General features: G+C 41.3%; 1 protein-coding gene across 2 annotated transcripts in view; it reads left to right on the top strand.

Annotated features, from left to right (window-relative positions):
* NELL2 (neural EGFL like 2) overlaps nucleotides 1-14,601 on the top strand; it is a 152,211-nt gene that overhangs the window by 66,863 nt on the left and 70,747 nt on the right. For both annotated transcript variants that reach the window (XM_064448215.1, XM_064448205.1), the window contains one exon: nucleotides 31-159. In XM_064448215.1, the coding sequence (XP_064304285.1) occupies nucleotides 31-159 (129 nt within the window). The remainder of the gene's footprint in view (nucleotides 1-30; nucleotides 160-14,601) is intronic.

Raw genomic sequence — 14,601 nt, 5'->3', positions numbered from 1 at the left:
TAACCCTCAGTTGTATTTGTTTCTGTACAGGCCATGACTTTTGCACTGAAGGACATAACTGTATGGAGCATTCTGTCTGCCGAAACCTAGACGACAGAGCTGTCTGCAGCTGCCGAGACGGCTTCCGAGCCCTTCGGGAGGACAATGCCTACTGTGAAGGTAATACCTTGTAAAGATGCATAGCTCTGCTGTATAAATTACTGTGTGAACGTATTGATTCATGAGTTGTCAAAGGGATAGGCCTATTAAATGCAATGAATTAGATATGTAACATATTAATCAACCAAAATAATTATCTCTCCAATTAAGTTCTTTAAAAAAAAATTTCTGATCAGTGTTGAAGTTGCAAGTTAGTATGGCTGAGGTCTTGAACTAGAAACATGATTCCATAGGAAAGTTTTCCTTTTTTTCATGGTAATTTAGATATTCAGGCAACCTAAAAGTCAACCATTTGAGTAGCATATTAGTATAACATGTAGTTTCTCTTTTCACTGCTGCCTGTTCCCATTCTCTCTCCCCAGGAAGTAAATACTATAGATAAGATAGTACTATTAATCATACTGTGTAATGATTTATTATTTGAGCTGCTCGTTTGGTATCAGGGAGCAATAAGCTACTTAATCAGAAGAGAAGCCTCTATAATTTGTGTCTTTACAGTCTAGCATAATCCTGTGGAAAAAAAACCCCATCCCCACTCCAGCAGCGAGAGCAAAGTCCTCTACACAATTTCTTAGCTTGTGTGCTGTTGCTCTTCCTCATGAAAACCCCAATTCTGCAAACACATAATACTAGCATACTATAAGGCCATTCTTACCATAAAGCTTAAGTGTTGGGTGGCCTTTGACTAATAAGCAGTTTGGTTTAGATTTAGCCTGCTAAACTGAAAGTTAAGCATCTGTGAGTAGAGTCTAAGGTGCTCTGCAGTCCCGCCTAATACCTGGATTGGTCTCTGGCGATGCAGAATTAAATGGGATGAATCAAGGCCTTTTAAGACTGTTCCTTTGGCTGAACTCTGCAAAAGTTAATGCTTGCAGCTTACTTGAGTTAGTAGCTGCATTAACGTCAGTAGGAATGCTCATCTGTATATTTAGATTTGAGAATTCATGACTGTTTTCAGGAAAGGTGCATATAATTAATTCAGCTTTGCATACCTCTCTGCTTAATGTTTATGGTAAGCCTTCTGATGGAAGCCTGCTTTGACAACTAGAACCAAAAATCATGCAGAAATGAATCCCTTGCCCCTCATCATGTCCCAGCAGGCATCTGACATCAGGACCTGCTGTATAGCTTGTTCTGTGTTGCAGCATCAGCTAGTTTTTATCCCATAGCCTCTGGAGACTACGCCGAGGCTTAGGCTGCAGATCTGCATTTCTGGGAAGTCATCAGCCACTTACTTTTCCAAGGGTTACCAGAGCAATGGAGTTACAGTGAAATCAGGTGCTCTAAGAAGGTTTTTTCTGAGGTTCTATTGTTAGTCTGCTGAACGAAAGCAGAAAAACAGGTTATGCTGTTTTAGCAATCTCCACATCACTCAAATTAAGAGGCTGTTGCTACACGTGAAACTTGCCAGCCATGTCATAAGCAAAAGCAACAGACACTTTTTGATCAGCATTGGTGGTGAAATGTTTAGACAAAGACACAGTAGATTATCATATGTGAGACTGATGCATTCATAGTGTAAGTGGATTTACCAGTTTGTGAAGTACCTGAATTCAATCTGATGATTTTTTGAGAAGATTTCTTGGCCTGATTGCTTTTGTATAGGCAAATGACATTGTTCCTGGGTGGTAATTATCAATCTGCTTAAGTGCTTTCAGAAAACTTGCGTAAGTGAATAAAAGGTTGGGACACGTTATTTGCCTAAAAATAATAATTGTCTCACTATGTTTGGGTACATTAAATTACCTCTTAAAAATGTTTATGATTTAGGGCCTGATCCAGGAACACTTGCTCACATTGAAGATAGCGGGAGTACATCCCATTAGGTAGATGTGCCCATGTAAGCAAAGCTCATGAGATTGGGTCCCTGCCAGATGAGGTTCTCCCAGCCAAGGGCGAAGCTAACTCAGCAGGCAAAACAGCCTAGCTTTGCTGCTAGTTATGTACCATAGCTGCGGTGTAGGCACCACACTTGAACTGTGCACACTTGGTACACGAGCCCAAACCCAGCCTTGTCTGGCCATCCCTGACTGAGTCATATGCTGGAAGGAGGGGAGATGAGGTTACAGATTGAAACTTTAGGATTGTTTTTGTGGAAGAGGAGGGGCAGGGGACTGAAATACCCATGTTTCTTCAGAGTTGTGTTTTTAGTATTGTATCCCTTTTTCCAGCCCAAAGGTCTCTTTGAGCACTGAGGTTTTTTATTTCTGGAAAGAGACTCTTACTGTAATATTAAACAATGTAATAGCAAAGGGCACAATAGCAATAGTGTAACACCAAGTCTTTTCGGAGTCCTGTCCCTCATCTTGAAAGGCAGAAATGGTCCCAACCTCCCTTTCTCAGCACATACCCTTTCCTCACTGTGCCATTATTGTGGCTTTAATTATGAGCGATGCCAAGTGTAGAAATGTTGAGTTAACACAAAGCCTTTCAGAGAAGGCTTTTTGTAATGGCTGGAGCCCATGGGTACGATAGCTGTTTCTATGTTCGCACTTCACAAACTTCAGATGTACTGCAAAATTGGATATCATTGATTCTGTGCTAGAGACAAAGGTCACTAAATACAATCCTGATTTGTGCCTCAGCACTGTCAAAATTCAAAGAATAAACAGAAGTAATGATGCCCCATTGGCAGAACTTCTCCTTAACATAGAAGAAGCAAAATAAAAATATTCAAAGCTGGCTTCAGTGTGGGTCTAGAAAAGCTGCATAAATTTCGTCTGAATGATGGAAAGCGTTTGGCTTCTGTCCTAGAAAGAACTGGTGCTTTTCCAAAGCTGTGTGATGTCTCTAGGTACTGTTATGGTAGATACCTTTCTGTTTTATAATAATAATATTTGTTAATATTTATGCCACACTTAGTTTTCCCTTGGAGGACTGTTTAAAGCAATACTTAAAGAGTTGGGATTTCTTCATTTATGTGCTGTAAGCCTTATTCCAAGTACTCTGAATTCTATTTTCTGCCTCAGGTTATTATGCAGTTTGAGGTACCTTGGGGGCAGGTTGGGTATGGATTATGCCGTGCTGCCCAGGTGTAGGTGCTTTTGAATATAGCATCCGTGGTGTATAGCCAACCTAATGTCAATGCTTTATAAAAACAGATGTTCTGATGAAGTGTAATTAGTTTTTCCCAAAGCAACACCTGCAACACTCCCAAACTGATGATTGCTCCCCAGGATACAGTTAAAATAGTTTTCAATGCCTACTCCATTTGTGGTGGTGGAGTAATGCTGAAAAAATATTTGAGGATGAAGTTTGTGACTCTTGGCTATCAAGATATTCTGATGCATCTAGAGGAGTGAAATACACCCATATTTCAAATAAGATGGGTCTGCTGGTGGCAGCTTTAAGTGTTTTCAGATCCCTGAATGTAAGCTGTTTTCATGCACCGTGACATGCACTTTTGGTGGTCCTCAAAAGTCGTGTTTTCAGAGGAGGTGTTACTTGTACCCTTCGGGGCCTGCACTTGGAAGGATTGCTTAAAGTCAGATTTTCTGATTTAATAACAGTGCTCAGCTATCTCTGTGCAAAATCTGATTTCACTTCAGAAGTGATGCCAAGGATTGCTGGTTAAATAGAGAGGAGCCTAGGCTCAAGAAAGAAGATAGGAGAATGCAGTAATCTTTTGTAAGTACCAGGACTGAACATGATCTGAGAAAAACAGGTTATTTGCTTCTTTATCAGGAGGATTTTCCCTGATGCAGAGGCTGTTTTACATCATGTGTTGATGTTGGCCAGGGTGGAGTTAGTTTTCTTCGTAGCAGCCTGTATGGTGCTGTGTTTTAGAGTTGTGACTAGAACAGTGTTGGTAACACAGGGATGTTTTAGCTATTGCTGAACAGTACTTGCACAGTGTCAAGGCCATCTCTGTTTCTCACTTCCCCCGCAGCCAGTAGGCTGGGGGTGGACAAGAAGTTGAGAGGGGACACAGCCGGCACAGCTGAGCCCAGCTGACGAGAGGGATATCCCAGACCATATGACATTGTGCTTAGCAGTAAAAATGGGGGCACACTTTTAAGGTGGCTGTTTCTCAGAGGATGGCTGGGCATCAGTCTGCTGGTGGGAGCTGGAGAGTGATTGCCTTTGAATGACTTCCCCCCTCCCCCCCCTTTTCCCCTTCACTTATTAAATGGTCTTTATCTTAACCAATTAGTTTTTTCTTACTTTCGCTCTTTTGATTCTCTTCCCCCATCCCACTGGAGGGGGGAGCAAGTGAGTGGCTGGTGGGTGCTGAATTACTGACCAGGGTCAACCTTCCACACACCACAAATTCACCTTATGGGATTGTGGACCATAATGTTCTGATATTTGGGAATTTATTTGTACTAAGTTGCACAGTACACAATGTAGCTGACTTATCTGAACCATTTGGGATCATTTAGTAGTAATAAACATTTTTTTGTGAAACTGTTTTCCATTTTTATTTTAGTTTATCCTTTTCCTCAGTAACTCTCCTAGTTACTCTGCTGTTGCCATGTTTGTCCCAGTTTCACGTGCAGTAGCTGGACTGAGACCAAAGACTGAGTGACTTTACATTTGAGAATTGCATCAGCTTCAGTGATGATGGTCCCTTGAGGGGAGAAGGTCTTCAGTTTAGAAATCTGCTTTTGAGTAAGCTGGCTTTGAATCATCATGAGTTGGAGGGAAGTAAGCAGTCTTAGGGGATGATTTGTTGCTTTCCAGAGTAGATACATGTCTGAAGCACGTTGGGAGTAGCACTTGGTTGGACCTCATCAGGTTTCCCTTAGCTCAGAGTTGTATGTTTTCATTCTGCTTGGAAAGATTTACTTATTTATCTCTGTGTTTGGGTAAAAATACTAATGCATTATTCAATCCTTTTCCCCAACAACAAAAATATTACACTTCTTCACTTACCTAATTAGTACAATCTGTTGTTAATCTTATTGTTAGTCTTGTTGTTTTTAACCACTGGATTACAAAAATAAAGTACATTTTCAGGATGAGCCTGATTTCTACAGATTGCATTGAAGAGAAGAAATCTTACAAAACATAAAAAGTAATAATCAAATGGCAGTAGGATGCATGTTGCATCATATTTGCCAAGTGCAGTAATCAACAACACATTTTTTATTTTGCCAGGTGTAATATTGAGAAAAGCATAAGTAAGATAGAGACATCTGTAATGGAGATAAACCCCAGCGTATTAAAATGTATTCTGTTAAATCCTGTGGGTCTTTCATAATCAATATTGGCCTATTTGCTAGCTTTGCACTGTATGTACTGTCTTCTTTGGGTGAGAGTGTTACTTAGGAGCTCTGCAGCACTATCAGTTTTGTGGAATTGGGAAGGTTACCCAAGCTTTTCAGTTCATACAATTTTTTTTTTTTAAGTGACATGTGGCAATAGTATCACATATAGCTAAGAAAGATTTCTATCTCCATCAACTGGCAGTGTTTGAGTCATTACCTTGTCATTTTGGGTTGCATTGGAAAACTAATCAAGCAGAAAGGAAAACTTTCACTTGAGAAGGGCAGCATGTTATTTCCAAATCTCTATTAAAAAGTAATTAAACATTATTAATATCAAAGCGAAACATTAATATTAAACAGTATTAACATATTATAAATTATTAATATTTTTTCTCAGCAAAGGCAGTAAGTGTCATCTTATTTCCATCATTACGTTACTGAGAAATCTAAATATGAAGAATTACCAGGCCAGTTCTAATGTGTCAGTATGTCAGAGTGGGACAAATCCTTCTCGTCTGCCATGGCTCTTACTCAGGAAGATAATAAAACAAATTCCTAACTTAAAGTGTACAAGTAGTATCCCTAATACCAGTTCATAAAGCGTGATGCCTACTGGGGTACAGGTAGTCCCACTGCCTGTAGCAGTGGAATGGTTTGTACATGTACAAATTGCACACAGGGTGTGATTCAGTGTTATTTGATTTTAATTACTTCTACAGGGAGGATGTTCAGACTGATTCTATCATCCACCCATAGCCAGGACTGACAGTGATGTTATTAAGATTAAAAAAAAAGCTGAAACTAATCATATAAAGGGAGCCTCTCGGAAACCCTTTTAAAGTAAAGCCTTATGTATTAGCAGTGTCTGGAAGGAGATGCTTTATTGTACTGAGAGCTGCCCTTTTCCACCAGCAAAAAAAGCATTTGTTGCATTTTGTTTTTAAATGAGAAATCAAGGTGTAAGTTTTCATACAAGTTGCTTAAATCTGCATCCTCAAAGCAAAAGAAAAAAAAAAAAAGCCTTCATTTTGTTCTTGTTTTCCTTTCTCTCCAGTTTTCACTAGTAGCTGGGAGGTGACTACTAAAAGAATTAGATGCTGGCACTGTGCTGACAAGTACCCACAGCCAGCTGGTTGGTCTTCTTACATAACTTTTTAAAACGTCAATCTAAAAGTGTGACACATCCTAATGATACATAGAGGTTGGATCCCCAAGATCTGTAACAAAGACACAGAAATGCCTGGCATTAAACCAAACTGAACTTAAAATATAACTCTTCTTTTATAAAGGGTGCAGAGCAATAGCAGCCACAGTGATTGTATCTGTTATGGTACTCTAACTAGTGTGGCATCATTTGAGAGACAGCTGAGCTGTGATGTTGCCACTCTTTCTGTAGAACAGGTAGTAATCTACTGGATAGCTTGCAGGAGTGTGCTGCATGCTTTAGACCCTACCCAAACACTGAATAAAATAATAGAATTGTAGAATGGTTTGGGTTGGAAGGGACCTTTAAAGGCCACCTAGTCCAATCCCCCTGCAGTGAGCAGGGACATCTTCAATTATATCAGGTTGCTCAGAGCCCCGTCCAACCTGACCTTGAATGTTTCTAGGGACGGGGAATCTGCCACCACTCTGGGCAGCCTGTTCTAGTGTTTCACCACCCTTATCGTAAAAAATTTCTTCCTTATATCTAGTCTGAATCTATTCTCTTTTAGTTTAAAGCCATTACCCCTTGTCCTGTCGCAACAGGCCCTACTAAAAGCTGGAATTTTACTTTCCTAAAATTCAAGGTCCTGACTCTAGTCTGTGCCTCACCCATATCCCTCAGGACTGTGAACTGCAGCAGTGTATGATCACTGCAGGCCTGGCTGCCTCCAATCTTGATGTTGCCAATTAGCTCAATTGTGTTGGTGACCAACAGGTCCAGTATCGCACTCCCTCTGGTAGGACTGTCTATTACCTGGCTTAAGAAGTTATCCTCAATGCATTCCAGGAACCTCCTGGATTTCCCACAGCTCACTGTGCTACTTTTCCAGCAGACGTTGGGGTGGTTGAAGTCCCCCAGCAGGACGAGAGCCTGTGAGTATGATGCTTCCTGCAGCTGGAGTCAGAAGACTTAATCAATAGCCTCCACTTGATCAGGCAGCCTGTAGTAGACACCAACCACAAGGTTCCCTTTGTTGCCTAGGTCTCCAGTTCTTACCCATAAGCTTTCACCTGCTTATGGCTATTCTTCAGAGGCAGCACTTCACAGTCTATCCATTTCTTGATGTAGAGGGCAACCCCTCTACCTCTCCTTCCGTGCCTATCCCTTCCATGCCTAGCATGTAGCAGTTGATAGCTGCACTCCAGTCATGGGATTTGTCCCACCAAGTTTCAGTAATGGCAACCAGGTCATAGCTTTCTAGCCGCACAGTGGCTTCCAGCTTCTCCTATTTGTTGCCCATGCTGCGTGCATTGGTGTAGAGGCACTTCAGCTGGGCTGTCGGCTGTCTCCTTAGAAAAACACCCCTTAATTACTTTGAGGTATTTCACTGGTGTTTTTCTCTTGGCTTCTATTACCCCAGGAACCCCTGGCTCATCTCCGTAAGACTTCAAGTGTGCTGCAGTGTACCCAGCACGTCTCAGAGCAACAGGTTGGGGGCCCTTGCTAGCACCCCATCCTTCTAACCTTGGTGTGTCATCCCACAGCTTGTCATGGGCAAGCCTGATATTATTCCCCCTCTCCCTTCAAGCGTAGTTTAAAGCTCTGTAAATGAGCCCTGCTAGCTTGTGAGCAAAGACCTTCTTTCTCCTTTGAGAAAGGTGAATTCCATCCAATGCCAGCATGCCTGGTGCTGTGCATTTGATTATTGAAAAACCCGAAACTGTGGTGGTGACACCAGCCACGGAGCCATGTATTAATGGACTGGGTCTGCTTGTTTCTTCCAGTGTTGCTGCCTGCAACTGGAAGGAGAGAGGAAGAAATAACCTGTGCTTGAGATTTCCTTACCAACCATACCAAGGCCCCGAAGTCTCTTTTGATCATCCTTGGACTATGTGTTGCTGTCACCCACATCGAAGAACAGTAATGGCTGATAGCCCAAAGGCCATACCAGGCTAGCAAGTTTCCTAGTGATATCCTTAACCCATACCCCAGGGAGGCAGCAGACTTCCCTAAGAGGAGGGTCTGCCTGGCATATTGGACCCTCTGCTCCCCTCAGAGGGAGTCATCTACAAATATAACCCATCTTTTCTTCCCCATGGAGGTGGTCATGATATGGGAGCTAGGCCTTTCTGACCATGGCAACACCTATGGTGTAGATGGACCGTCACCCACATCTTCTGTTGCCTAGCCTTCCACTTCCAGAGCCCCATAACTGTTGTACAGAGGCACCTGGGAAGACAAGGTGGGCAAGGAGGGGGTTCACCTGCTGCCCTGAGTGTGGACTTGCTTCTATGCACTCCTTTCCTTTAAACTACTGCCTTCAGCCTGGTGCAGGGAGGATACAGGATCCCCTTGATGTTGGGATTTTCTGGTGGCTGTTCCTGCTTCCGTCTCAGGGAGGGCAGAGCATGGTTCCACCAGTCTATCGCCTCCTCAGACTCTTAAATACAGTCTAACCCACCCACAGGGGCCTTACCAAAGCTTACAGGTACTATCTTGTTGTGTGTGCATCTGTCTTCTGATGAGGAGTTTTAAAATGCACATGTGCAGTACAATCTGTGCTGCTTCTTCCTGAGAAGAATCTGATATATATTTGTAGTTTCTGTACAAAAATATTAATGTTCCTTATTCTCCTTTTGAAATAGGGGAAAGCAAAAACACTAACAGTGGCAAGTATTTCTAAATTCTTGATATTCACAGTTCTAAATGATGAGAAGCTGTCATACTTTAAAAAAAAAGATTATTTTGCAATTCAAATTTAAAGACCTATTTCTGACTGAGTGCAGTGCTGAAAGGGGATGGATCATGAACTGGAGTCTCAGTAAGTTGTTCTGATATTTGGAATTCACTAATTAATCATCTACAACATCCTTTTTATTCTCAGTATGCAGCTACATCAGACTAGTTATTTGGTGCCTAAGGAAAGGCCCCCAGGGATGCTTTCATGTCTGACAGATAGCTATATATAATTACTTGTTTTATCATGTATACACTACCACATGAATTAATTATAAGATATTAAATAGTAAGAAGATGCAGTTTGCCAAGTAAAACATTACATGATGGCAGACAATATTTGTTTTCAAAAATTTTCTGTTATATATATGTTTTTAAACTACATAATGTATGTTGAGTCCAGTGATACTTTCATGAGAATGAGAGGAAGATTTCATTTCCTTCCAAGAGTCTCACTTGCACGGGTAGCTGTTGAACAATATCTCCTACTGCATGTTTAACAAGGACAGTTTTATCTCAACAGTCTGTCTTCTTTTCCAAAAACTGGGGCAAGTTGAAATAAAAACAACTCTTTGTACTGTTAAAAATGATACGTCTGAAATGCTGTAATGTTGTATTGTGTCCTTTCAAAGCTGTATAGAGCTTCTGTCAAGGAATGTAGACTTTGAGTGACTTTGCCTTTATTTTAAGAGTATTTTTTGTCCTAATAGGCCCCTCTCAGGCTGCAGGAGATGGACAGAGAAATCATGAACTTAAGCAAAGATCAGAGATTCAAAATAACATGAAAGGAAAAGCACCCAGATGTGTATGGTGTGTGTGTTATCAATGTAGTTTAATTATGGGCGAGGAAAGAATACACCTTGTGTGAGAATCCAATAATTAGAATTTATTTTTAGTCTAATTGATATTTTAGTAGGCTAGTTAAGATATAACAACCTCATATTCGTTCAATTGCAACAGTGCTAACATTTGCAATCCAACCAACCCAGTTTCTCTTAAGGTCAATTAATAATTCAATAAAAATCAGTAGTTGCAGGTAGCTGCCCATTTCCTCTTACCCTCTGTCGCATCCCATCCTGCGAGGAGGAGGGAGAGCGACCAAGATTCTAATGATCCCCTTGGACTAAATTAAGGTGAAATGATACCAAACGATCAACTAAACGTTTTATTTCAATGCAGAAGTAACTTGAACTTGAAAAGGCAACTTGAACCTGAAAACAAGGAAAAGCATTGATGGTGAGGGTTCTTATTAAGAATATTTGTAAAAGAAGAAGAGGAAAAAGGGGGGTGGGGGGGGTGGGGTGGGGGGAGAGAGATAGGGAAAGATAGGGAGATATTACCACCCTTGGATCCAGCGCTGATGATGACAGACATGACGACCCTCCTGTGGTGGGCATGCCCCAGTCTCTTTGTTGTAGTGTCTTTTATAGTCTAAGCCCTGCCTTCAGGTATGCCTCCTGTGAGCTTATATGGTTCTTGTTCCAGAAGTTTTGTGATCTTTGTGCAGGTGCCATTGTGAGGCGTGTTTGCAAGGGGTCTTTCAGGCAGTCATAACCCCCTTCCTCAAATAAACTTTGTGTGAGCTCGGCGAGTTGCTATGTGAGGCCCAGCAGAACCTGGGACTGCACGTCCTCCAAGGAGCTCCCCATGCTCTGTGTCCATCAGTTTCCCTCCTGCAGTTCCCTACATGCCACTTTACAACAAGGTTTGAGACATTAACTCTTTCAGTCCCTTGCACCCTCCCTGTGCATTGCTACAGCAAGTTGTCAGTGGCCCAGGTTCTTTGCTGGGAGCAGCACGCTGGGGATTGTGGAAGGTTATTTTTTGGTTTTTTTAATCCTAGCTCTTTGTGCATGCTTGAGGTTAGTTTTGTATGTTTTAACTCAATACATGGTATATGTTCCTGTAGTTGGTTCACAAGGTTGGTTATATTGTGATTCCTTAGGTTTTAGTGCTTTTCTCTTGTGGGGGAGGAGAGATGCACAACTGTGGAAAGGTAGGCAAAAATAAAAATAATGAAAAACCTCAACAATAACCCCCCCATTTCAGAGGTAGACTACATATGCATGACCACTTGGTAATTTTATTGTTGGATCTAGGCCTTTTATTGCCTGTTGGTAACACCAAAGGCACAGGGCTACACGTACAGGGAGAGGAAAAATTCCAAGATTATCTACAGAGGGTAAAAGTGCTGACAAATATGGTGGTGCAGTCAGCTGGGATAAATAACATGGGAGATTATGAGATAATACACAATTTTGATTGAAGTTGATGTTAACATCCTATATGGAATTATGTCAGTTGAAAAAACTGCTGCACTGGGTTTGGTAGAGCAAAGCAAAACAGTTTGTGACTGACTGGCGTATCAGTAGTAGTTAAACCATTGGCTTGCCTGGTGATGAAGAGCCTAGAAAGAGTAGCAGGAGGAGAAGGAGCAAGGGCTGTGCCAGAGCCCTGGGATGTTTTGTCCCCTTGGTGGATGAGAAAAGGTATATGCAAGAAGAGACACACAGGAGCACAGTGTTGTGAAAACTAAAGCATGCGAGATACTGAAACCAGGTTGTAGCTGAAAATTAAGAGAGCAGGGAGAGAAAAGGAGCTCAGATATATGTTCGGGAGAAGTGGGACAGACCCTACTAAGAGCATGTTTACTGGTGCAATGGACGGGGAAGCTTTAATATACTAAACAGTCGAGCAAGTTGGAAGGAAAAATTTGAGGAATAAGTTAGCATGTTTGGTGGTGAAAGAAAAAACGCCCAGATGGGTAGCTGGTGAGAGCTTGCTTCAAAGTTAACAAAGTTATGGTCTATCCTTTTTATTTTAAGGAGGAGGAGCTGGTGAGGGGATGGGTTGAAGACAGGAGAAGAGACAAGGTGAACAAGATCTGGAAACAGGACTGAACTCAGGCAGAAAGGGGGTGAGAGAGGAAAACAGCAGAGAAGCTTGATGTCAGAGGTAGAAGAAGGTGAGAAGTGCTGCTGTTGGAGGGAAGACAAAGAGAAGGAAAAAGGACAGAACTTGTTTTCCTTTGTGACCCTGTCCAGCATGCTGGACAGGTTGTGATGGCTTTAAATCTGCGTTTACCTTTCTCAATGGTATTGGTCGCTGTAATCGGTCACTCTTCATTCTCCTCTTTCGTAGACCCTTGACTGGTGAGTAACATCTGCTGATCTTGTGATGCCCTTTTTCTAGGTCAGGGACCAGATGAGAAAGTCTCAACCTTTCCCAGCTTGTCTATTTCTGTATGAGTCAGGTCAGTGCTGATGAAAATAAGGGCCTGAAGGCCCTTTATGCTGACCATTGTTACTGACATCCATCCTTGGGATTCTCAGCAGAGAGGCCCACGACTTGCAGGAATGGTGGGTAAATTATGCCCTTGTTCTTGGCAGTGGAGCCCTCAGGTCAGGATGGAAGTTTGCTGATGAAGTTGTGTGGGAAAGGTTAAAAAGCATTACCCTCTTCAACGTGTAAACGGGTAGCTTCATATTTATGGGCTGCGAAGGCAGAACCTTTCATTAACACAAAAACATGTTGGGTTTTTTGTTTTCTTTTGTTTCAAAATTGTAGGTTTAGTGTACTTTGGTCTTGTGTTCATGGTGATTTTTGACGCACTTATGAAATAAATGCTTATAAATAAAGCTTTTTATGCTCCTGTTTGCTCTCTTCCTAGGTACTTAATATTATTTGATGCAAAAATCCTGCAAGAACATCTCCCTGCCCACCGTACGCCTCTGTAAGTGTGATCAGGGAGATCACCGATGCTAGATGCCATAGAGTTTTAAAGGAAATGGCTGGAGACAGGACACTATCCATAAAGGATCCTCAGTTCTGGAAATAACCTCCCCTCTTTACAACCCAGATTTACTGACTTAGTACTAGACTCATTTGTTCTGGCAGGCTTTTGTGGTGGATAAAGGCAATGATGGATAGTGAGGCCTAAGGAAAGGCTTTGTTTGTTAGCATGAGGTTTTGGTCAGCAAGGATTTATAGATTGCAGGTCAAGTTCTCTTCTTATTAATGGGATTGTAGAACATAACTGGGAGTTTCACTCTGGGGATGCAAACTCATTAGGGTACAGGAGGAAGAGATACAGGGAAACTTGTCCTGGGTAATATATTTTGCATAAATTTTGTTTGAGTGCTGGGGGAGGTGGGGGCATAAAGAAAGGCGGGTGGTTTTTTTTGTTTTGATGGTTTTTGCAAGTATAAATAAATCATTGAAGTACAGATTCCAAACACTTTTGCATTAACCAATTTTCCCAGAGATGCCTCTTTTATCTGTTCCACTGGGAATAGAGCAGGTTGATGATCTCCATGACTACATTATTGTCAGTACGTCACAGCTGGTGGCTCAGTATCACATCACAGACTTGAAGCACACAAGTCTTTATTGTTGAATGTGTAGAGCCATTGGAGTGGTGCATTCATCCTATTGAACTGACTGACTTCAGCATCTTACTGGCTAAACAGTAAGACATTAATGTGCATTAATATGCTAACTAGGCTTTTTGGCAGGGGGAAATTAAGATAAATGTTGTAGGCTTTCTTAGATATTGAAATGCATCAGGTTTTCTGTTGTGCTTAGTGCATTTGTGTCTAAAGGTGAATAAAAGGCTACACCAATGTTTTAACCAGTAAGCAGGATGAAAAGGCTTTTATTTTGGTAGCTTTGAAAGAGAACAGATGTTGGGCTCTTTCCCTGCCCTAGTTCAGTCTTCCTTAATCTGTAATACCTTACCATAAAGTACACAGAGCTTGCTTATGCAGAGCTATAGGGGGAATGTAATCGCATGGTTTTAGTGTGGTCTATCTTTGTGTGACTGGTTGTCATTCAACTGTTACTTTATTCTTTTTGTATTAATTATCCTTCGTGTCCAGTGGTGACGTAATTTAGTGCTAAAGTTGCAAAGTGTTTGTAAAAGCAGCTTCTTATCAGCTGTGCATGCATGGTGTAGAGCAATAGAGTTTTGACGCTTGATTAGGGTCTTTAGGTGCCAATGCAACATAATAATGGGATAGTAGCAATAGGAATGACTTTATTTCCTTTGCATTCTGTATAGGCTCTCTAGTGAGCTAGGTGGGAAAGAATTTTGTTTTTAGTGAGTGTTTTAAAAAGTGTGGACAGTATCTTTGCAAATGAGTTTGAAAAAAAAAATCAGATTTGTTCAAACGAAACACTTCAACCCAAAGTTAACCTGAGCAGTTGAGGTTTGGGGTTTTTTTGTGGTTTTCTTTTTTTTTTTTTCTTTTTGTAACAATTGAACAACCAAGGTTTTGAAATAAAGGCAATTATAAATAAAACATTTTGCAAAACCTCAGTATGTGGTATGTTGGCAAAATGAAAGCTTTT

This window comes from Phalacrocorax carbo, chromosome 1 (genome assembly GCF_963921805.1).
Source record: "Phalacrocorax carbo chromosome 1, bPhaCar2.1, whole genome shotgun sequence".
Classification (NCBI taxonomy): domain Eukaryota; kingdom Metazoa; phylum Chordata; class Aves; order Suliformes; family Phalacrocoracidae; genus Phalacrocorax; species Phalacrocorax carbo.
This window is presented reverse-complemented; position numbering and strand designations above follow the sequence as displayed.